This window comes from Muntiacus reevesi, chromosome 2, assembly GCF_963930625.1.
Source record: "Muntiacus reevesi chromosome 2, mMunRee1.1, whole genome shotgun sequence".
Classification (NCBI taxonomy): domain Eukaryota; kingdom Metazoa; phylum Chordata; class Mammalia; order Artiodactyla; family Cervidae; genus Muntiacus; species Muntiacus reevesi.
In genome coordinates this window covers 189,180,388-189,203,969 of record NC_089250.1, presented here as the reverse complement: position 1 = coordinate 189,203,969, position 23,582 = coordinate 189,180,388, and the positions used below count along the sequence as shown (strand labels likewise).

General features: G+C 48.9%; 1 protein-coding gene across 1 annotated transcript in view; it reads left to right on the top strand.

Annotated features, from left to right (window-relative positions):
- The window catches only part of LOC136158481 (uncharacterized), a 166,414-nt gene that overhangs the window by 28,940 nt on the left and 113,892 nt on the right, over positions 1-23,582 (top strand). Inside the window, exons 12-21 of the mRNA XM_065920298.1 lie at positions 8-160; positions 2,078-2,222; positions 4,765-4,923; positions 5,694-5,818; positions 8,379-8,573; positions 16,132-16,287; positions 16,860-17,044; positions 17,966-18,148; positions 19,170-19,261; positions 21,173-21,336. Coding sequence (XP_065776370.1) covers positions 8-160; positions 2,078-2,222; positions 4,765-4,923; positions 5,694-5,818; positions 8,379-8,573; positions 16,132-16,287; positions 16,860-17,044; positions 17,966-18,148; positions 19,170-19,261; positions 21,173-21,336 — 1,557 coding nt within the window. The remainder of the gene's footprint in view (positions 1-7; positions 161-2,077; positions 2,223-4,764; positions 4,924-5,693; positions 5,819-8,378; positions 8,574-16,131; positions 16,288-16,859; positions 17,045-17,965; positions 18,149-19,169; positions 19,262-21,172; positions 21,337-23,582) is intronic.

Below are 23,582 nucleotides of genomic sequence, written 5' to 3'. Positions count from 1 at the left end.
GTTTCAGCTCCTGTTCGTGCTGAAGGCCATTGGCAATGCTGGCCGGGCGGCCACGGCTCTCACCCCCAAGCTGAGCACTTGTGCCTCCCTGGGGAGCTGCCCCCCTGAGATCCGGCTGGGGGCCATCCAGGCCTTCCGGAGGGTTCCCTGCTCTGCAGACGTGAGCTCCTGGGAGTTATTTCACTGGGGTTGGCATTGGGCAGGAGTGGGTCTTGAATCACTGTTAATTCACGTCTTCACTTGCTCATTCATTCATTGCATTTACTGAGCACCTAATATGTGCCGGGCATTGGCGTGAACAGGTGTCCAGGCCTCTGTTCTCATAGAGCCTGTATCTGGAGTAGGGGGGCATTTTTTCATTGAATACCCAAGTAAGTGTGTATTTACAGACAAACCACACATAAGCTCTCTGTGCTGCAAACCCGCTGGATCAGGGGTCAGCAAGGTCTGTGGTCAACATCCAGCTTATTGCCTGTTCTTGTAGGTAAAGTGTTGTTGGAACACAGCTCTGCCTGTTCTTTGATGTGTGGTCTGGGCTGCTTTCTTGCTACGATTGTGGAGTTGAGTAGTTGCAAGAGAGACTGTATGGTCTGCAAAGGCAAGAAAAAAATTGACAGTCTTTCCCTTAGCAGGAAGTTTGCTGACCCTTGGACTAGTGGCTCCTGTCTCATTTAAAGTCAGAGTCCTTCCTGTGATCTGACCCCTGACCCACAGCACCTCCTGGCTTCATTTCCTGCTTCCCTCACCCCTACTACTCCTGCCCAGCCATGCTGGTCTCCCTGTTGATCATCAAGCCTCCAGGGCTCACTTCTGCCTCAGGTCATTTACACATGCTCTTCTCCTTTCCTGGAATGCTTTTCCTCTCTATTTCCCTAGGCTTTTCTCCTCTATCTCCAGGAGGTTTTTACTTAGAAATCACTTTACTGTGGGGGATCTTCCTTGGCTGTTTTACCTGCAATTGACCTTTTCAAGCTCCCCCAGGCCTCCAGCTTCCCTATTTTTCTCTTTTTAGCAGTTATGGGCTTACCAGGTGGTGCTAGTGGAAAAGGATCCATCTGCCAATGCAGGAGATGTAAGAAACATGGGTTCCATCTCTGAGTCAGGAAGATCTCCTGGAAGTGGGCAGGGCAACCTGCTCTAGTATTCTTCTCTGGAGAATCCCATGGACAGAGGAGCCTGGAGGGATATAGTCCATAGGATTGCAAAGAGACAGACACCATTGAAGTGACTTAGCATGCAGCAACATGTTATATATTCACCTGGCTTACTGTTTATATCTCTGCACTAGAATGTAAGCTTCAGATGGACAGAGTGGGGTTTGTCTTGCTCACAGTTGTCACCTTGCACCTTGCTGGGCACGTAATAGGTGCTCATTAATATTGCTGCCTGAGTGGATGGGTGGATGGCTGTGCTGTGAAGGAAACCAGCAGGTGCTGAGGGAGAGAATCATGGGGTAGGGGAAGTGGCTCGCTTAGGAAGGGGGGCATGGGGAATATCTTTAGAGGCAATACCTCCTGTGAGTCTGTTGCTATGGTGTTTTCATAGATGTTTCATAGATGATGCTTTCTTGGAATGTAGCCACACCAGCTTGTTTACCCATTGTTTGCATGCATGCTCAGTTGCTAAGTCATGTCTGACTCTGTGACCTCATGGACCGTAGCCCACCAGGCTCCTCTGTCCATGGGATTTTCCAGAGAAGAATACTAGAGTGGGTTGCCATTTCCTTGTCCAGGGGATCTTCCTGACCCAGGGGTCGAACCTACGTGTCATCTCCTGCATTGGCAGGCTGATTCCTTACCACTGGCTCCACATGGGAAGCCCTTACCATTGTTACTTCTGGAAATTGATAAGGCTCTGGGCTGGGGCACTGGGAAGTTAGGTATTAGCAGTGACTGGGCAAACTCCCACATCCCACAGTCAGGCCACAGGTGAGCGTGTCTGGGAGCAGTGGAGGCTTTGGGAGAGGCGGGTGAAGGCAGCGGGCGCCCCTGCTGGGGTCAGGGTGGACAGGGGATGTGACCCTCCTGGGCAGGGATGGGTGGACTCTGGGTGATGGCTTTCTCTTTGCCCAAGGCAGCGGTCCATACTCTCCAGCCTGTACCAAAACCCCGAGGAGGATTCTGAGATCCGCATCAATGCCTACCTGGCCCTGATGAAGTGCCCGGGAGAGGAGGTATTTGCCCAGGTGCAGCGTACCCAGGCAGGAGAGCAGTCCACCCAGGGTAAGCAGCTGCGTTGGGGGGCCAGGGGCTGGCCTGGGTGCCACCTGATGGGTGCAGGGGTTCCAGACCACTCTGCCTCCACCCCTCAGGGGTCTTCCCGTCCCTTCCTGTTCCCCTTCTTTTGCCACGCTATCTGGACTAACGGCCTCACATGCTCCCCTCACCCCTGTGGCAATTGAACAACCCAGGAGAAGTTGCTTCTCTCTGGTCCTCAGTTTCCTCATCTGTACAATGGGGTGAAAGTCGCTGAGCTCCTTTCTAGCTCTGGCCAGGTCATGGCACAGCGCCTGGAGGAGAGGAAGAGAGACTCAAGGCAGACCAGGGACAGTGTCTGTGAATCTCGGGGGTCAGAGCGTTCATTTTAAACAGATAGAACTTCAAAAAATAGGCTCAGCTAATTTTCAAAAAGTTTTTTTTTCCTAGTGCACAGTGATTTGACATAATTCACAGTGAGTTGAGAGCCTGGGGACTGCCTGACTGGGTTCAATTCCCAGCTCAGCCACTTCCTACCTGTGTGCCTTTGGGCAAATGACCAAACCTTTGTGAGCCTCCATCTCTCCATCCGTGAAATGGGGATAACAGTACCTTCCTCATAAAAGAAGCATAAAATGAATTAATACGAGAAGGCACTTAGAACATCGTAAGTGCTGTAGGCATAGCTGTTAACTTTCAGTGTTATTATCACTACTTCTGTTGTTGTTCAGTCATTCAGTCATGTTCCACTCTTTGCGACCCCGTGGACAGCAGCATGCCAGGCTTCCCTGTCCTTCACCGTCTCCCAGAGTTCGCGCAAGTTCATGTCCAGTCAATGAATCCATGCAGCCATCTCATTCTCTGCTATGATTATGCCGCCAAAGTTTCAAAGGAGATGGCAAGATATAAATGGAAAGTTAAAGGCTGCCTTCCTTGCCTCCTGATCCCTAAGTCCTGTTTCCTGAAGGCACTGACTTTGACCATTCTCTTGTGTGTCCCATCAGAACATGTATAGTGCGTGTATGAACGTGGATGTGTTATCACTGTAACAACAGCAGCTCAGGATCATGGTGTCCACACTGTTGTGTCCCTTGCCTCTGCCATCAGTGTGTCTGGGAGCTCTTTCCACCTCAGGGCACTTGGGCTCTTAGCTGCAGCTGCGGGATGCTCCACTAGGAGCTTAAACCATAGTCCACTTTACCAGTCCCCAGTGATGGGCACTTAGATTTTTTTTTTCTGGTCTTTTGCCATGAGAAACAGCAACCAAAATGAATCTCTCTGTCCATCCTCCTTCAGACCCTTTTGCTAATCTAGCCGGAGGATAATTTCCCAGAAGTAGCCAACGTAAGAGGCTTCCCAGGTGGTGCTAGTGGTAAAGAGCCCACCTGCCAATGCAAGAGACGTTGAGACGCAGGTTTGATCCCTGGGTTGGGAAGATCCCGTGGAGGAGGAAATGCAACCCACTCTGATATTCTTGCCTGGAGAATCCACATGGACAGAGGAGTCTGGCAAGCTACAGTTCATAGGGTCTTAAAGAGTTGGACATGACGGAAATGACTTAGCACACACACACTCAGCCAACATAAAGGTGTGCACACACGTTTAAAAGTCTGATGTGATGCTGCTGAACTATCTCAGAAAGAAATGACACCTCCCCAGCCCCCAAAGGGAAAGAAGTGGTGCTACTAGAAGTCGCAGTTTGTTGTTAGCAGTTTCTAGGGTGGGATGGGATGGGGTGGGTTGTTCTACATCAATAGACCACTGAGCCAAGCCCCTCAGAGGGGGTCAGCCAAGAGGCAGCCTTCGTAGAGACCCTGGGGTATCAGGCCTGTGTGTTGCCTGATGGGAACAAAAACATTCTCAGCTCTGTTTCATGGTGGATTGTTCTAGAAGCCTCCTGCTGGGCATTCTGAGAGCCTGGGATGAGCAAGGGGGCTGGTGTTCCCAATTAGAATGATATCCTCTGTTGGACTCCTTCCCCTCAGTAGACTCATTTCATTTTAAACTCCCCAGAGAGCCTCAGAGGGTCCCCCTCACAGATTGCATGTTTACCCCTTCCCAACCCTAAAAGGTATTCAGTCCTTTAGGTCCAGATTCTGCCCTTGACTAATCTGTGCAAACAGCCCTGGGAGATGGGTCAATACAGTTCATTTTACCGATGAGGAAACTAAGGCTCAGAGAAGTGGAGTGACCAGCCCAAGGTCACCCAGCTCATGAGCAGTGGAACTGGGGTTCAGACTCAGGCGTGACTTCCAAACCAGGGCTTTCCCCACACTTTCAAACCAGACCAGTCCCCACTGGGCTCCAGTGGGTTCCCTTTCCTTCAGGAAAGTGCATCAGAATGCCCTGTGCAGCCTAGATTTCCAAGTTCCATTAGGCACTTCTGTTTGCTGCTTGTCTACAAAAAGGACGTGGTTCTCAGCAGCTAGGCTCCTGAGAAGCCCCTGGTGGGTAGAAATAGCAGGACCCGGAGCGGGAGGCCGGGGGTCTTTTCTCTGTACTGTGTCAGCTGTGGGTCCGCCCTCACCGCCCTCCCCTCCCCTCCCCGCTGGCTGCAACCGGACTCCAGTGGGCTCCTTTGTGTGGAGTCACCTCCTGCAGCTATTGGAGACGGACGACCCCTTGAAACAGACCCTCCGGGAGGCCATCCCTGAAGATATTGTCAGCCGGGAGTTCCATCCAGAGATGTGGAAACACTCGTCCTACTCTGACGTCACCTTCCGCTCAGGTATGAGCATCTTTGGCCAGCACTGTCCTCCTCGGGGGCCACAAAGGCCTGGGGACCCGGGAGTTCTGACTCCAAAGGACATGTGGCCATGTCTGTTTCCTAAACGTCCAGGTATTCACATGCCATCTGCTTGATTTTTTTTTTTCTGTATCCCCATAGCACCTGCCATTTTTGATGGAAGAGGTAAAAAAATAGTTAAGTATGAGCCATGTTATAGTATTCAATGAAATAGTACTTCCATCTTTTCTCTAAACTGGTTCTTTTAAACTTACTGTTATGCTAAAAGAAAACCTTTTATTGCTACTATTAGCAGAAGATTAGTTTAATTCTAAAAATAGGGTTGTCCTAAAAAGAATTGCAGTGACCGTGAAACACTGTTGGGTTCTTGCCTGCTGAGGGCTGTGAGTTTGAGAACTGCTTTTCCCTGGGTTAAAAAGGGAGATTAGCATCAACCAGAGACAGCTGCTTCCTTGTGATTATCAGAATCAAAAAGAGACCCCTTTCTAGGTTAGGTATCCAACCCCCCTCAGCTACTTTGAAAGTTGGGGAGCAGGGAGGGGTGCTCTGGCTGCCCCCCACCTATCAGTAGATGTGGGTGCATTCGTGACCCTCTGTCCTGACCTTCTCTCTGCCCTTGGTAAGGCTTACTCATCTGAGCTTCCTGTCCTGGCTGAGAGGATGCATGGTGTGTCTAGCCCTGTCTCCAGCCCCTCGGCTGTCAGCTCCTGCCCTGTGAGTGGCCTGGTGGGCACTGATCCTTTCTCTTTCAGCATCAGGCAGCCTGGGAGCCAACCTGGAGGGGACCCTTCTTTTCTCCCCAGCCTCCTTCCTCCCCCGTTCTGCCACAGCCAACCTGACCATCCATGCTCTTGGTCATGCCTTCAACATTCTGGAGGTAAGAGGGGCCCTTGTTTCAGTCTCTTCAGGGCATCTCCTGGGCTTGGGGGCAGAAATGATCCCATCCATCCATCTTTCCATCCCTCACTTCTTATATCTGTTGATCTACTCCCACATCTTGTACTCCCAGACCCCAACCTCCATCTACCCATTTATCTGCCAGTCCCAACCCATCTATTCATCCAGCCTACTGCTGCTGCTGCTGCTAAATCACTTTAGTTGTGTCCAACTCTGTGAGACCCCACAGAAGGCAGCCCACTAGGCTTCTCTGTCCCTGGGATTCTCCAGGCAAGAATACTGGAGTGGGTTGCCAGCCTACTGACCCATACATAAATCCATACATCTATGACCCCCATCCCTCCTTCTCTCCCTCCATCTCATCCATCTGTGTACCTCCCATCTCTCTTTATCTACCCTCTCACCTACTCATTTATCTTCCCAGTCATACACCCATCCACCCACCTATCTATCTATGCACCCACTTAGCTATCCATCCACCTATCCATTGCCTATCCATCACCCCATCCATAGTCATTCATCCATCCTTCTCATCCACCTATCCACTTATGTACCTTTCCACCCATCTCTCCATCTACACTCTCACCTGATCATCTGTTTATTCTCTCAGTCATCCACCCATCTAGTCACCTATTTATTAAGACCTACACACTCACTGATCTGTCCACATACTCTTCCATATGTTTATACATCTGTATCCATCCATCCATTCTTCTATCCTCTTCCATCTATTCATCTATACATCCCAACTGTCTCTTCATCTACTCTCTCATCCACTACCCTTCTACCCATCCATACATCTATCTGTCCGTCTCCCCACCCACCCTTCTCTTCATCCGTTCTCCCACTGATCTATCCACCCTTCTATCCATCTATCCTTCCATGTTCATCCATCCATCCATCTATGAACCTGTCATCAGCTGCATAGTTTCCATCTTCTACCTAACATGTGCCAGGCACTGTGCTGTGTGCTGGGCTCGGAGAAAATGATGATGATCAAGACAAAATTCCTGCCTTCTTGGTGCTCACAGCCCAGAGAGGTAGACAGATAAGAAATGAGTAGACACATTCATAAAACAATGGCAACTTTAAGTAGTGAGTTTAGAGATCTGAAGGATGAGTGGGAGCAACTGTGTGGAAAACTGAGGTAAGAACCTTGCAGGGGGAAAGGGGGCAGTGTGTTCAAAGTCCCTGAGACGAGAGAGGGCTTGGTGTGTTTAAGGAACAGAAATAGACTAGAGAACAGGAGGAGAATATTAAGATGGGAGCTCAGGGAGGGAGCAAGGCCATGTTGAGGAAGGGTTTCAAGGTGGGGAGTGACATGCAATTTGAATGTGGAAAATGATTTGTAAGGGGCAGCAATGGAAGAGGGATGATCTCTGAGGTCATGTGCCCAGCAAACTTTGAAGTAATGTAATACCTTGGGGCCCTTCCGTCCCTTCCCCCCAGGTCCCTGGAGTTTGTCTGAGAGAGAGTGCTCTGTGCCCTGTCCCAGCTCTTTCTAATTTATGAGAACAGGGGACTTAACATCCAAACTTTACCTTCTGGGCACCTAAGCTTAGATCTGGCAAGGGCTGAACCTCTGGTAATTTCTCTGCAAATGCTCTCATAGACATCTAGATGAGCGGTTGGAAGGAAAGGATGTAAGAATGAGGGAACAGATGGGTGGATGGATAGGTAGATGGGATGAAGGAACGACTCATTCATTCATCCATCGGATTTTGAGAATCAGTCAGGTCATCTGTTAGTCAGGGTCTTCCAGAAATGTAGAACCAGTAGGGTTATAGAGGCTGACAAGTCCCAGATCTGCAGTCAGCACAGCTGGAGACCCAAGGGAACTGATGGTGTAGTTCCCGTCTAAAGGCAGAAAAAGTCAATGTCCCAGTCTGAAGACAGTCAGGCAGGAGGAATGCCCTCTTATTTGGAGGAAGGGCAGCCCTTCGTTTCATTCAGACCTTCAACTGATTAGATGAGGCTCACCCATATTATGGAGGGCAGTCTGCTTGACTCAGTCCACTGATCTAAATGTTAAACTCATCCAAAAATTCTCTCACAGAAACATGTGTAATAACACTGGACCAACTATCTTGGCACCCTATGGCCCAGTCACATGGACACAGAACTAACCGTCTCACCAGACACTGAGTTCGCTTAGTGAGATGCGGGGCCCTGCTCTCATGGAGCCCACGACCTGCGAGGTCTGAGTGTGACCTCGGAGCAATGTGCTTGACACTCAGAGGAAGGGGTAATAAATTTGGCTGGGGGTGGGGAGGGGGAATGTGTGGAGCCGGTGATATGGGAATTCAGGGAAGGCTTCCCAGAGGTGGTGACATTTGAACCAGGCCTCAAGGAATTGGTCGGAATTCTTGCTGTGTGGCATTTGCCAAGCAGATGTGGAGCTGAGATTGCATCTCTTGACGTTTGGGCCTGGATGGACCCTAGGGAGCCTGGGGCCCTCTGTTCAAGCTCCCAACTCCACAGCTCTTGGTTACTATTGTGAAGAAGTTACTGTGCCCTGAGCCCCTGACTTTCCTTCCCAGCTGGGACTCCGACTGGAAAATGCCGAGGAAATGGCTCGCAGGCTGTTTGGCCCGAAGTCATTCTGGGGGCAGGAAGGGGCAAGACAAGCCCAGGCGGAGGAGCCCCAAGAGGCAGAGCCAGGGCCCACACCGCAGCCGGCCGACCCCGCTTGTCCAGGAGAAAGGTCCAGAAAGATGAGAGACTTGCAGCAGAAGGTAAGGGAAGCACCTGAGCCCACCTCTTTTCACCCTCCCCCCGTCAGGTGCCAGCTTGGACTTTGGGACTGGGGGACCCAGGTGTCCATGCCCTCTGACCCTGCCCTCCCACCCCCCAGCCCCCTTACAGAAGCACATTGCTGGTCCAGATCTCAGCAGGGAGCTGTTAGCCTGCCTTCTTTTGAAAAGCCACTTGCTATATCATATACATAGAAAAGTGCCCACCTTGGAAGTGTTTTTCCATCAGTGAAACATCCTTGTAACCAGCACCCAGACCCTCATAAGCTCCCCAGAGGCACCCTTCTGCCTCCCTGTTCTGGTTTACCTGCCCATAACCAGAGGTAAGCAACCACTGTTCTGACTCCTAATAGCACCGAGTAACTCTTTAAAAATCAGCTTTGTTGAGGTATGATTGTCCTACAATAAATGGTCTGTGTTTAAAGTTTTGACACATACCATTTGACAAGTTTGGACATATGTAAACACTGTGAAGGGGCATTGCTGATGGCTCAGCGGTGAAGAATCCGCCTGCCAATGCAGGAGACAGGAGTTCCATCCCTGGATCAGGAAGATGCCCTGGAGGAGGGCATGGTGACTCACTCTAGTATGCTTGCCTGGGAAACCCCACAGACAGAGGACCCTGGCGGGCACGGGGGTCCTACAGTCCACGGGGCCGCAGAGTTACATGACTTAGCGACTGGAAAACAATCGCAATACACCATGAAACCATCATCAGCTAAATCAACATATCCCTCACCCCCAAAGGTTTCTAGTGCTCCTTAATCCCTTCTTCCCGCTCCACCCCTGCCTCCCTATTGTGATATGCTCTTTCTGTCAAAATAGATAAGTTAGCACTTTCTGGAATGTTGCATAAATGGAATCATGCAGCATATACTTCTGTTTTTAAAGCATGTGCTCCTTTCTGGCCTGACTTCCTCTATTCAGTGTAATTATTTTGAGACTCATCCATTGTGCAGGGTATACGAATAGTTTATTTCTTCCTATGGTCAAGTAGTGTTCCATTGTAGGGATGGACCACAGTCTGTTCAAGTATTCACCTGTTGATGAACATTTGCATTATTTCTGGTTTTGGGGCTATTACAAGTAGGGATGCTATGCGCATTTATGTATGTGGTGGTGATTTAGTCACTAAGTCATGTCCAACTCTTGCGATCCCATGGACTGTAGCCTGCCAGGCTCCTCTATCCATGGGATTTTCCAGGCAAGATCCTGGAGTGGGTTGCCATTTCAGATCTTCACATAAACATATGTTTTCATGTTTCGGGGTAAATATCGAGGGATGGGATGGCTGGATCATATGTTTAATTTTTTAAGAGCTACCTAAATTGCTTTGCAAAGTGGTTGTACTATTTTGCATCCCCACCAGCAGTGTATGAGAGGTCTAATTCCTCCACATCCTCACCAACATTTGGTAGGATTAGACTTTTTAGTTTCTGCCATTCTGATGGTGTGTGGTAGTATCTCACGGCTTTATTCCCTAATGCTGATAACGTTGAGCATCTTTTCATGTGCTTATTTGTCACCCCTGCATCTTTGGTGAAGTGTATGTTCAAATCTTGTGTCTTTAAAAAAAAAGAATTGAGTTGGTTTCTCAAGAGCAAGCTTCAAACATTCGTGATCTATTTAGAACGCAAGGCTTTTATTAGCTGTGTGACTTGCAAATATTTTCTCCCAGTGTGTGGCATGGTCTTTCCATCCTCTTAACGGTGTCCTTTTCTGGCCATGCTGGGTCTTGCTTGTGTGCAGGCTTCTCTGGTTGTGGCACCCAGGCTCTAGAGCGCGTGGGCTCAGTAGTTGCAGTGGTGGGCTTCTCTTGGCTGTGGTGTGTGTGCCTCGTCACCCCACAGCATGTGATATCTTAGTTTCTCGAGCAGGGATCAAACCCAAGTCCCCTGCGCTGGAAGGCAGATTCTTAACCACTGGACCCCAGACGAAGTCCCAACAGTGCCTTTTAAAGAGCAGACATCCTTGATTTGGATAAAGTCAGGTTTATCCATTTCTTTTACGTGTAGTGTTCGGGTGTTAACATCTAAGAAATCCCTGCCTAATGCAGTCTTACAGAGATTCTTGGAACCCTCTGGAGGCTTCCAGAGTTCTCTGTGCCACTCTTTCCCCTCTTGTACTCTGCCCCGCAATGTCCGGCCACCTTGGTCTCCCCAGGCTCCCAGATCCTTCACTCCAGGAGTCTGCCCTGCCCCTCTGTGTTCCCCTCCCAGCCCCTCAGCCTGAACCCCCTCCAGGCGGTTGAGCTGAGGCTCACCTTGCTATTTCCTGTCTCCTGGGTTCATCATCTCGCATTACCTGGTGGCGTCTAATGTCTTGGGAACTTTTGTTTAATCTGTTTCATCTGAGTTTCGAGTTGCTCCACACAGGGAGGTAAATCCAGTCCCTGTTACTTCAATCTGGTTGATAGTAGAAGTCACATCCAGTTCCTTTGTGAACTTTATGTACATGGAATCATTTACATGTTCTCTGGTGGAAAGAAAAAAATGAGGTGACATTCACATAACATAAAGTTAGCCGTTTAAAAGTATACAATTCAGTGACACGTGATACATTCACAGCGTTTTGCAGCCACCACGTCTGTCTAGTTCCAAAACATTTTCACCACCCCAAGGAGACCCCCACCTCTGTTAGCGGTCATGCGCCGTACCCTCATTTCCCAGCCCTGCCAACCATGAGTGTGCTTTCTGTCCCGATGGATTTATCTGTTCTGGACATTTCTTATAAACAGAATCATACAATATGTGGCCTTTTGTGTCTGGTTTCTTTCACTGAGCATGTTTTTGAGGTCTATTTTTGTCACAGCATACATCAGTACTTCATCCTTTTTTTCTATTGCACAAATAATTCCTTTCTTAATTGAAGTATAGTTGATTTATAATATGATAGTTTCTGGTGTTCAGTAAAGTGATTCAGATATGTATGTATGTGTGTGTGTGTGTGTGTGTGTGTGTGTATACATATGCACTTTTTCAGATTCTTTTCCATTATAGATATGACAAGATATTGAGTATATTTCTCTTTGCTATACAGAAACTTCCCTGAATGAACTTCATGAACTTCGCTGCAGTGGTACAATGGTTAAGACTCTGTGTTTCCACTGCAGGGGACGAGGGTTCAATCCCTGGTTAGGAAACTTAGGGTTCTACATGCTTCATGGTGCAACCAAAAATTACAAAATTTAGGAGCTTCCCTCGTGGCTCAGCTGGTAAAGAATCTGCTAGCAGTGCGGGAGACCTGGGTTTATCCCTGTTTCAGGACGATCCCCTGGAGAAGGAAATGGCAGCCCACTCCAGTTTTCTTGCCTGGAGAATTCCATGGACAGAGGAGCCTGGTGGGCTACAGTCCATGGGGTTGCAAAGAGTCGGACACTACTGAGTGACTATCACTTTCACTTTTGTACAGTAAATCCTTGTTGCTTATCTGTTTTATATATAGTACTGTGTATATGTTAATCCCAAACTCCTAATTTATCACTCCCCACCCCCTTTGCCCTTTGGCAACGATAAGTTTGCTCTCTATGTCTGTGGGTCTCTTTCTGTTTTGTAAATAAGTTCATTTATATAATTTTTTAGGCTCTACATATAAGTAATACCATATGATGTTTGTCACTGTCTGACTTTACATAGCATGATAATCTCTAGGTCCATCCACATTGCTGCAGATGACATTATTTCATTCTTTTTTATGGCTGAGTAGTATTCCATTGTGTGTGTGTGTCCCACATCTTCTTTATCCATTTGTCTCTCAATAGACACTTAGATTGCTTCCATATCTTGGCTGTTGCTGCTATAAACGTGAAGGTGCATGGTGTGAAGTGGTTTTGAGTTGCATTTCTCTACTAATTAGTGATATTGAGCATCTTTTCATGTGCCTGTTGGCCATCTGTATGTCTTCTTTGGAGAAACGTCTCTCTAGGTCTTCTGCCTGTTTTATGACTAGGTTGTTTTGATACTGAGCTGTGTGAACTATTTATGTATTTTGGAAATTAATCTTTTGTCGGTTGCATCATCTGCAAATATTTTCCCTCAGTCTGTAGGCTCTCTTTTTTTGTTTATGGTTTCTTTTGCTGTGCAAAATCTTCTAAGTTTTGTTAGGTCCTGTTTATTTTCCCATTATTTCTTTTGCCTTGGGAGACTGACCTAAGAAAACATTGCTACAATTTATGTCAGAGAATGTTTTGCCTATATTCTAGTTTTATGGTGTCATGTCTTATGTTTAAGCCTTTAAGCCATTCTGAGTTTATTCTTGTGTATGATGTGAGTGTGTACTAACTTCATTGATTTACAAGTAGCTGTACCACTTTCCCAGCACCACTTGCTGAAGAGACTGTCTTTTCTCCAATGTACATTCTTGTGTCCTTTGTCATAGATTGATCTTAGGTGTGTGAATTTATTTCTGGGCTCTCTAATGTGTTCCATTGACCTATGTGTCTGATTTTGTGCTTCATTCCTTCCTGAGGCTGGATGATATTCATTGTATGGATGAACCACATTTTGCATGTGCCTTTACCCACTGATGGACTTTGGGGTCGTTCCCATCTTAGGACGATTGTGAATAATGCTGTCCACATCCTCTTTTTTGTGTCTGACTTCTTTTGCTTAAAGTGTGTTTGTGAGATCAATCTGTGTTGCTGTGTGTGCTTACAGTTTGTTTATTGTCCTTGCTTATAGCATTCCATGGTGTGAACATACCACAGTTTCTTTATCCAGTTACTTTTGATGGGCTATCCATTTACTGTTGACAATTTCCTTATCCATTTTTAAAGCCAGTTTCTGGCTTATTATAGGTAGTGCATTCTAGTACATGTCTCTTTGGTGAATGTATGTGCATACATCTGTTCCACGCGTACCTAGGAGTGGACCTGCTGGGCAGGGGGTATGTGTGTGTATGTGTGAGCTTCCTCTGGTTTCCTACTTGATACCAGTACTTGAGTATTTTTCTTACTGAAAACTTACTGTATGCAAACATTTTCATACCCTTTCTGTGGGTGGGGACCTTACTTTACATAACCTTTTACCCACCAGTGGACACTGAGGTTGTTAGTACCTTTTTGTTCTCATAAATGTCATTTCCATGTATATCCGGGGGTGATCAAGGTAGTGGCTGAAGCATTTCCTTACATGTTCACTCATTTACTAACCATCAGCTGTGACCTCAGCACAGTCCAGGAACACAGAGATGATCAGAGCATGGTCCCTGCTGTTAAAAGCCTCTTGGACTAAATCTAGGGCCAGTAAGCAACTTGAATGAGGGTTGTGGGCTGGATGTAAATGTTTTTTTCTTAGAATCACAGTCCCACAATTTCTTAGCATAACACAATTGGTCTGTTATTTTCTCACTTTTTTTAAGGCTTTTTTTTTAGGTTTCTTTTTTAAATTTTTTAAAAAAATCAATTAACTTTTGGCTGCTCTGGGTCTTTGTTACTGTGCGGGCTTTCTCTAGTTGTGGCGAGTGGGGGCTACTCTTCATTGCGGTGCTCGGCCTTCTCACTGCAGTGGCTTCTCCTGTTGCGGAGCCCAGGTTCTAGGTGCTCGGGCTTCAGTAGTTTCAGCATATGGGCTCAGTAGTTGGGGCGGGACCAGTGATTGAACTTGTGTTCCCTGCCTTGGCAGGCAGATTCCTAACCACTATGCCACCAGGGAAGTCCTGTTTTCTCGCTTTTGATATATGTTCACTTTGCAGGATATATTTTGCACAGTGCAGTGATGAGTGACAGTAGTCCTTGGCCTGAGCGTTGGAGAGACAGCAGGGCGTGGCGGGGACTGTGGTAGACAGGCTTGCAGCTCAGGCCTCGGCTCATTGGCAGCCACCGCTCAGTTCTGAATGCCTGTTGCCCTTTTGGGGAGGGGGAGACTGCGAGGCAGTGGGAGGCAGGCCAATATTTCTTTTTTTTTTTTGAGAAGCTGGGTATCTGGACTTTGCATAAAATCTCCCGGGTTTTAAATAGTAGAAATACATTTTTTAAGAACACTTATTGCATGAAAAATAAAGACCAAGAAACTGTCACAGACCAGAGGAGACTGAAGAGACATGATACTAAACTCCATGTGGTACTGGACTGACTCCTGGAACAGAAAGAGGATGGAATGGAAAAACTGGTGAAATACGAATTAAGTCTGCGGTTTAGTTAATAACATGCTCGTGTTGGTTTCCTCGTTTTCACTGTGCGTCTTGGTCACGTAAGATGCTAAGAGTGGAGGAAACAGGGCGAGGTACATGGGAGCTCTCTGTACTAGCTTTGCAACTTTTTCTAAAAATTTTTATTGGAGTATAGTTGTGGCTCAGCTGGTAAAGAATCTGCCTGACATGTGGGAGACCTGGGTTCGATCCCTGGCTTGGGAAGATCCCCTGGAGAAGGGAAAGGCTGCGCACTCCAGTATTCTGGCCTGGAAAATTCCACGGACTGTATGGTTCATGGGATCGCAGAGTCGGACACGGCTGAGCGACGTTCACTTTCAGAGTTGATTTACAACATAGTGCTGGTTTCAGGCTTACCGCAGAGTGACTCCGTTTCCCGTATATGTGTGTGCTGTTCTTAGTCGCTCGGTTGTGTCGGACTCTCTGTGTGACCCCATGGACTGTAACCTTCCAGGCTCCTCTGTCCATGGGGATTCTCCAGGCAAGAATACTGGAGTGGGTTGCCATGCCCTCCTCCAGGGGATCTTCCCATCCCAGGCATCGGACTCAGGTCTCCCACACTGCAGGCGGATTCTTTACCAGCTGAGCCACCAGGGAAGCCCCTATATATGTATATCTACTCTTTTTTAGATTCTTTTCACATATAGATTATTAACAGTATTGAGTAGAGTTTCCTGTGCTATATAGGGTAGGTACTTATTAATTGTCTATTTTATATGTAGCAGTGTGTATGTGTTAATCTCAATCTCCCAGTTTATCCACCCCCCCCTTCCCCTCTGGTAACCATAAATTTGTTTTCTATATCTGACTGTTTCTGCTTTGGAAATAAGTTCACTTTAGTATCATTTTTCTGGATTCTACATGTAAGTGATATCATATGATATTTTCATATGTCTCTGTCTGACCTACTTCACTCAGTATAACACTCTCTAGGTTCATCCATGTTGCTGCAAAGGGCATTATTTCACTCTTTGGTGGTTGAGTAGTATGTTCCATTGTCTATATGCACCCCGTCTTTATCCATTACTCTGCTGATGGATAAAGTAGGGTGCTTCCATGTCTTGGCTATTGTGAATAGCGCTGCAATGAACACTGGGGTGCATCTGTCTTTTTGAATTGCAGTTTTGTCTGGCTCTATTGCTGGGTCACATTCAGCTTGGATTTTTAAAAGCCTCTATTATTTACTAACACACACACACACACATGGCATTGGGTGTTGGGTAGACTGTGCAGGTCTAAGAAAATATATCCATAGGTTCTGCCTCTGGACCATGAGTTTTGCAAGCCCTGTTCTGAACCCCACAAGCCCTTGACCTTTCTCTCCAGCTGCCCCTTCACCCTCCTGAGGTCCAGGTGCCTTGCCTGGCTAAGCCAGACCTGTTCTTGGTCACAGGTGGCCCGGAGGCGCAGGGAGAGGCAGGCGCTGAAGTGTCAGCTGAGCATGAAGGTGTTCGGGCATGAGCTGAGCTTTGTGAACTGCGGGGCGGTGGGGAGCCACGTGACGCGCCAGTCCCTGAACCTGGCTGAGCTTGCCATCAAACTCCTGAAGGTACCTCAGGCTGGGCTTGACCCTTCCCTGCCCTCTGAGCTGATGATGTTTCCTTTGATGCGTTGGTGGAGTACTAAAGTACCTTCAGACTCAAGAGCGTGAAATTTCGAACCAGACTGCCCAAGGTCAAAAATTGGCTGCACTGCTTACCGCCTTGGGCGTACTGTTGAATTTACCTTAGCCTCAGTTTCTGCATCTGTGAAATGGGCATGCTAGAATAGTAATAATAATATCTACTTCATAGAGCTGTTGAATCAAATGACTCAGTGCAGTAACAATGCCACAAAGTGGAGTGTGCCTGGCATTAAGTGCTGTGTACCAGGTGTGCCAGCAGGGCCCACACCCTGGATGGGCCTGGATGCCTGACCTCTGGCTATGACCTACAGTAACCTGTCTTGGTTCAAACCCCAGTTCTGCTGGTTTCTAGCTACATGGGCTTGGCTGGGTTATGTTATCTGTTTGGGGGCTCTGTTTTCTTGTCTGGAAACTGGGGGCAGTGATGAGGTTCCGTCTGAGGGTTGTGAGGGGTGAGTAAGGGGGTCACGTGCACTCTTACGGTCCTCTGACTGCAGGGCCAGGAGGTGCAGGTGAACCGGAGGCTGAACCTAGCGATGGAGGAGCTTACCTTTCCCACCATGTCTGGCCTCCCAGCCTGCTTGACCTTCAACGTCTCGGCGGCTGTCAGCATCCAGGTCCGAGGGACAGCCGACTTCCAGGGGCGCTCAGATTTCTCTGTGAATGGTTATGTCAAGCCCAGGTAACTGGCTCCTCAGATCTGGGGGAGATAGGTGGATCAGGGCCTCCCCCTGCAGAGAGCTGGGACATCAGTATGGACTGGGGGAGGGGGAGCCCTGCTCTGCTGAATACCTTCATATCAGCTACTGTAGATGAAGTGTTTTTCATGCCAAGAAGCTAAGGAGATCTTGGGCAGATGTGCCCACTTTACAAATGAGAAGGCTGAGGCTCAGTAAGGTACAGCCCCCATGCCCAAGGTAGCAGAGCAGCTGGGATTCACAGCTCGTGTCACAGCCCCACTCTTCCCTCTGCCCCCTTTGCCTCTTGGGGGAGGTGGTGGGAGGAGAAGGAGAGGGAGGAGCATTTAAGGTACAGGAGCCCACGTGGCCACACACAAGGTGGACGCTTTTCTCATTCCCATTAAGGGTTAAGGAAATTGAGACTCACAGTGAGTGCATAGCTGACCCAGGGCACCCGGCATCAAGGATTTTGAGCAGAACAGTGATCACCCGTCCCAGGCCTGCTGGGTGACTCTCCCAGTCACTAAGCTGACCTGTGTTTAGTTTCTGGGTCCAACAGGGTAATGTGGGTGTCCTGTGCTGCCTTTTGTTGGGCACAGAGACCTTAGGCTTGGACTCACAACCAGAACTCCAGACTGACTGTTCCATGTCCCAGCTGTGGAACCCATGCAGGTGGTGTCACCTCTGTGAGCCTCGGTTTGTCTGTCTGTTAAATGGGGCTAATGATGGTGAGGGTTTGATGGCAAGGTAGAGAGTGCTTGGCCCACGTGGAGTGTGTGGTCAGTGATGGCCGTGGTGGAGGGGCCGCTCTGGCTCAGGACCATGGAGAGAAGCTGGCAGGGGGGTCGTGGGTGGTGCGTGGGTTGGCACTGGTTTGGCCGTTGCCTGGGGCCATAGGCTGCAGCCGTGTGCTTCTTCCTTAGCGCCCTGCTCCAGGTCTCAGCGCAGATGGGCACAGTGGGTGCCCTGGGGCAGGCCGGGCTGAGGTGGGTGACTGGTGTCCGTGGCACTGCCAGCCTGGATGGTGGGATCCGGGCGAGGAAGGGCCAAGACCTCAGGGTGCATCTAAACACACCGGAGGAGGTTGTGGAGCTGCTCCGCTTCAGGTGGGTTCCCACACCCCGGGAGGGAACCTGTGAATGTGTCTGTGTGTGAGCCAGGGTGGGCGCTGGTGTGGGTGTGTGTGTCTGTGAGAGTGTGCATGCCTATGTCTGAGTGTGTGTGCCTGTGAGTCTGTGTATGTGATTGCATGTCTGTGGGCGTGTTTGTGAGACAGTGTGCCTCTGGCAGTGCGTGGGGTGTATCATGTGTGTGTGTATGTGTGTGTCAGGGTAGGGTGGGTGTGTCTGTGATAGGGGCTGGAGACCGAGATGGGATACTCCCACAGTGCTCAGATCTTTCCGGGGGTCCCTCCTGGGGTCTGCTTGTCCCCAGCCTCCTGGAGAGATGATACTTAGAGAACAGTAGATTCAGAGAAAATAGGAGAAGCCAGACTGCCCCCATGTCCACCTCCTCCCTTCCCTTGCTGGAGGCATTGTTGCCCACCTGACCCTCTCTGGGCAGCCGCCAGTGGGGTCTCCTTTTACTTGTCAATTAAATCCTATCACGCTCCCCCTCCCCTATTTAAAATCCCTTGTTTGCTTCCAGGATAACCCAGCTAACATGCTTGCCCTGCCCGAAGGAGGCCCTGCCCACTCCCTCATCCATCTCCTGCCACTACTTCCCCCCCTCACTCCCTCCATGCCATTCTGACCCCCTCACCTCTCTTTTGTTGGTGGTTCCTAAAGAGCCCCCTTTATTCTCACCCCATGGCCTTTGCACCTGCCATTCCCTCTGGGATGCCGGCTGCTTCTCATCCTTTGATTCTCTGACCATATATTACCTCTGCAGAATGTCCCCTCCAAACCCCCCAACTAACCAATGCCTTGCTATGTCCATGCCATCCCATATTTTAGGTTTTTCATAGCGCTTGTCACCCTCTGTGTTCATGGACTGACTCCCCCACCAGCGTGCCAGGTACCCCAAAGGCCTGTCCTGTTCCTGGTGGGACCTGCCCCAGCGCCTTGCCCTGGTGGTTTTATGGATGAATGTCAATGACTCACCACACTTCCCTCCCTTCCCACCCAGCTCTCAGCTGTATCTCGTCACTGGGAACGGCGTGAGGAGCCTCAGTCACATTACCAGCCCTTCCGAGGCCCAGTCCTGTACCAGCAAGGAAGGTGGGTGCCAGCAGGCCCTTCATGTCATTGTCCCAAGATGGGCATCTTGGGGCTGAGGGGTAAGATAACAGCTCCAAACTCCAGAGCTACTCTTCTGCCCTGAAGTACTTATGCCTCTTAACTCAGTGATGCTGTGTCTAGACACGTGTTTAGTTACTCAGTCCTGTCCAACTCTTTGTGGCCCCACGAACTGTAGCCTGCCAGGCTCCTCTGTCCATGGAATTTTCCAGGCAGGAATACTGGAGTGGGTTGCAATTACCTCTTCCAGGGGATCTTCCCGACCCAGGGATTGAACCCACATCTCTTGTATCTCCTGCATTGGCAGATGGGTTCCTTACTAGCACCATGTGGGAAGCCTTCCCTATACCTTATGAAAATAAGCCAAAATCACTTTAAAAGTGCTGAATGCACAGAGATGTTTGTTGCATCATTATTTACAGAGAAAAAAAAATAGGCAGCAACTCAAATATCCAACAGTAGGAGGATGGCTTATTATAACGGCCTTTGAACTAAGAATAGACTTTTACATTTCCAAATGCTGAAAAAATAATCAAAAGAAGACTATTTCAGAACATGTGAGAAATTTGTGAAATTCATATTTCAGTGCCCAGAAATGAAGTTTTATGGTGCAGAGCCACTCCCATTGTCTGTGGCTTTTCTTCAACAACAGCAGAGCTGAGTAACAGCAAACTGCGGTCATGGATGTGTGACCAGCAAAACCTCAAGTATTTACCATCTGGCCATTTACTGAAAACGTTTGCCAACTCCTGGTTTGGTAAAATACCGAAATATCCCGTAACTTTTGAAGTCTGTAAAGAAGGGCATTTTTTAGTAGATTTTTTTGCATTTCCTTTTTATGTATATATGTATGTATTTCTGGCTGCGCTGGGTCTTTGCTGCTGCACGCAGGCTTTCTTCAGCTGCAGTGAGTGGGGACTGCTGTTTCTTGTGGTGCATGGGCTTCTCACTCTGGTGGCTTCTCTTGTTGCAGAGTGAGGGCCCCAAAACAGAGGCTCAGTAGTTGCAGCACATGGGGTCAGCAGTTGTGGCATTCGGGCTTAGTTGCCCCATGGCATGTGGGATCTTCCCAACCCAGGGATTAAACCTGTGTCCACTGCATTGGCAGGTGGATTCTTAACCACCAGACTACCAGGGAAGTCCTGAACTGCATATTGTAATAGAATAAGACAACTCTTTGATGATAACATCAGGTGAAAGGCAACAAAACTGAGAAGGAAGAGCAGGAGGTAGATCCAACAGTCGCAGATCTTGCAATCATTTGGGGGGTAGGGTGGGGGGAGGGGCCTACTTAAGTTACTCCTCTAGGCTAAACAGTGTCCTGAACACTCACTGAGCTATAAATCCTCCCAGCTACACCATGGGCCTGGATCTATTTTCAGTCCCAATGGACAGATGAGAAACACCAAAGCAGTGAGATGTTAGGTAACTTGCCCAAAGTCACACAGCGGGGCATCGGCAGAACGGGAATGCGGATCCAGGCTTTCTTGCTGCAGAGCCTGTGTCCTATATCATACTGCCAGATATTCTGATAGTCTACACGAGGGGTCCTGAGCCAGGGGTGATTTTTACGCTCCCCCCCAGCCAGGGGACAGTTGGCAATGTCTGGAGACATTGCTGGTTGTCATACTGGTGTGGGAGGTGCTGAAGGCGTCTAGTGGGTAGAGCCCAGGGCAGTCCCCTGCAACAAGGAATTATCCAGGCCACGTGTTGAGAGTGCCAAAGCTGAGAAGCCCTAGTCCACACAGCACCACCTCCTATGATTAATGACTAAATAATACTGTTTCTCCGAAGGATGTGGAGATGCTCTTTCTTGCTGATGGGAGCATCCGTGGCCCCGCCCGGAGCCCTCAGCTCTCTCCTGACGGGTGCCGCCTGCTCCCCTCCTCACAGCATCCCACACCTGGGGCTGGCAGCTCTGCACTGAGATGCGCTGGCCGGCACCCGACCAGCCCTACCTGCTCTGGATGCCTGTGTTAGCAGCTGTGACGCTGAAGAAGCAGGACCGGGGGCTCCAACAGTATCTGCTGGAGGCTGCCTACACCCTCCACCCCCAGGTAGGCCCTAGGGAAACTTCTTCTTTCTCAACCGGATTCAGGGGCTCCCTAGGTCTTCTACTCAGGGGTCAGCCTTGAGCATCACTCGTAAAGACAGGGGGCCTCCTCCCTGGAGCTGTTGGACTGGGCTTGTGCTGCTGTAGTTCCCCTCCTGCCTCAGGACCCTTGCACATCTTGTTGGCTTGTTAACTCTGAATCAACCTTCAGAGCGCCATTCAAGAGGTCACCTCTTCAGTGAAGCCTGCCCTGATTACCCTGAAGTGGCCATATTCATTTGTTACGTGCTCTAAGGGGACCGTGTTTCTTCTCTTTTGGTCCCATTTATGTTCATTACTGAAGCCGGTTAAAAAGACCTGTCTTCCCCACTAGTCACTCAGTTCCTGGGAACAGATCCGGTGCCTTTCTCACGCCTGGGTCCCCAGCACCTGGCACAGAGCACACACTCAACAGCCTCCTATCTGACCTCCCAGTTCCCACTCCTGTCTCCTTCCCATGTGTTTTCCACCAGCAGCCAGAACAGACCTTCCAAAATCCCTAAAGGATTGTGTCCGTCCTCTGCTCAGGACTCCTTTCCCTCTGGGTAGGAGCTGAGCACCCTGACCGACAGGCTTTCAATGATCCAGCCATGCCAGTCTCTCCTCCCCATCTCCCCACTTTTTGACCAGTATCACCACTCTCCAGACACACTGACCTCCTTTTAATTAAATGCCAAGCACATTGCTGTCCCAGGGCCTTTGCACTGGCGATTTCCTCTGCCTGGAACACTCTTTCCTAGACATCCACTTGCCTTCTGGTCTCATCAGACGCACCCCTTCCTCAGCAACAACTTCCCTCCCTGACCACCCAGTCCAGAACAATGACCCCCGACTCCGAGTTTGTCAGCAGAGCACTCACGGCCACCAGCTGCCGTCTCACTTCTGTGTCTGGAGGTCCTGCGAGTGTAGGTGCCAGGAGGGCAGGACTTTGTGTATATCACTTGGCTGCACTCTCTGTGCCTGCAACGGTGCCTCGCACACAGCAGTGAACGCTAGTTGGTTCTGAGTGAACGTACGATGGCGCAGGATATTAAGGAGAGCTCATACCTTAAGCTGCATTTTCCCAGAAGCAGACCAGAGACGAGGATTTGGGTAAAAGTGATGGAGGAAGAAAAGACTCCAGGAGGACCCAGTAAGAGGGTGGAGAAAAGAGGGTGGGGACAGCAAAGAAGCTGAGCAGGGGTGGTGGCAGGTGAGGTGGTAACATCAGCCTGAACCCTGCTCAGCCCTGGAGCAGGACTTATGTTGCAGAGTTTGGACCTTTGGGGGCTAAGGAGCGAGATGTTTTTCCCCCTTTGCTGGAGGGAATGTTCTGGAGGTCACAGGTGCCTGGCATTAGGAGCAAAGTACACAGACCCTGATGTTCATTGCATCACTGTTTATGATAGCCAAGACTTGGAAGCAACCTAAATGTCCATCAACAGAGGAATGGATAAAGATGTGGTACATATATATAATGGACTATTACTCAGCCGTTTAAAAAGAATGAGGTAATGCCCTGTGCAGCAACCTGGGTAGACCTAGAGATTATCACACAGTGAAGTAAGTCAGAGAAGGAGAAGCATCATGTGACATCCCTTATATGGAATCCAAAAAGAAGTTACACAAATGAACTTACTTACAAAACAGAAACAGACTCACAGGCTGAGAACAAGCTTATGGCTGCCAGCGGGAAGGATAGGGATGCAGTTAGGGATGGACATGGACAAACAGCTATATTTAAAATGGACACCCAACAAGGATCTACTTACCATACAGCACAGAGAACTCTGCTCAATGTTCTGTGGCAGCCTGGAGGGGAGTTTGCGGGAGAATGGATTCATGTATATGTATGGCTGAGTCCCTTCATTCTCCACCTGATACTTTCAAAACGTTGTTAATCAGTTACACCCCAATACAAAATAAAAAGTTGTATTTATTAAAAAAAAAAAAAAAAAAAAAGCAAAGCACACAGAAGCTGGGAGATGAGCAGGCTGAGCTGGTGAAGGGGCCCCGGGGGGTCCAGGCAGGTGTGTGTGGCAGCTGCTCCTCTAGTTGTTTGCCAAACTGAGAGCCCGTTCTTGTGGTCCTGAGCTGTCCTGTAGGACTCTGCTCCAGGACGTACAGCCCCAGACTCCTGCTTTTAGGGTTCTTGTCTTTCAAGGACATTCTGACCATAAGAACTCAGGTTTTGGTGTTTCTTTTGGAAACATACATTTATTTATTTTGGGG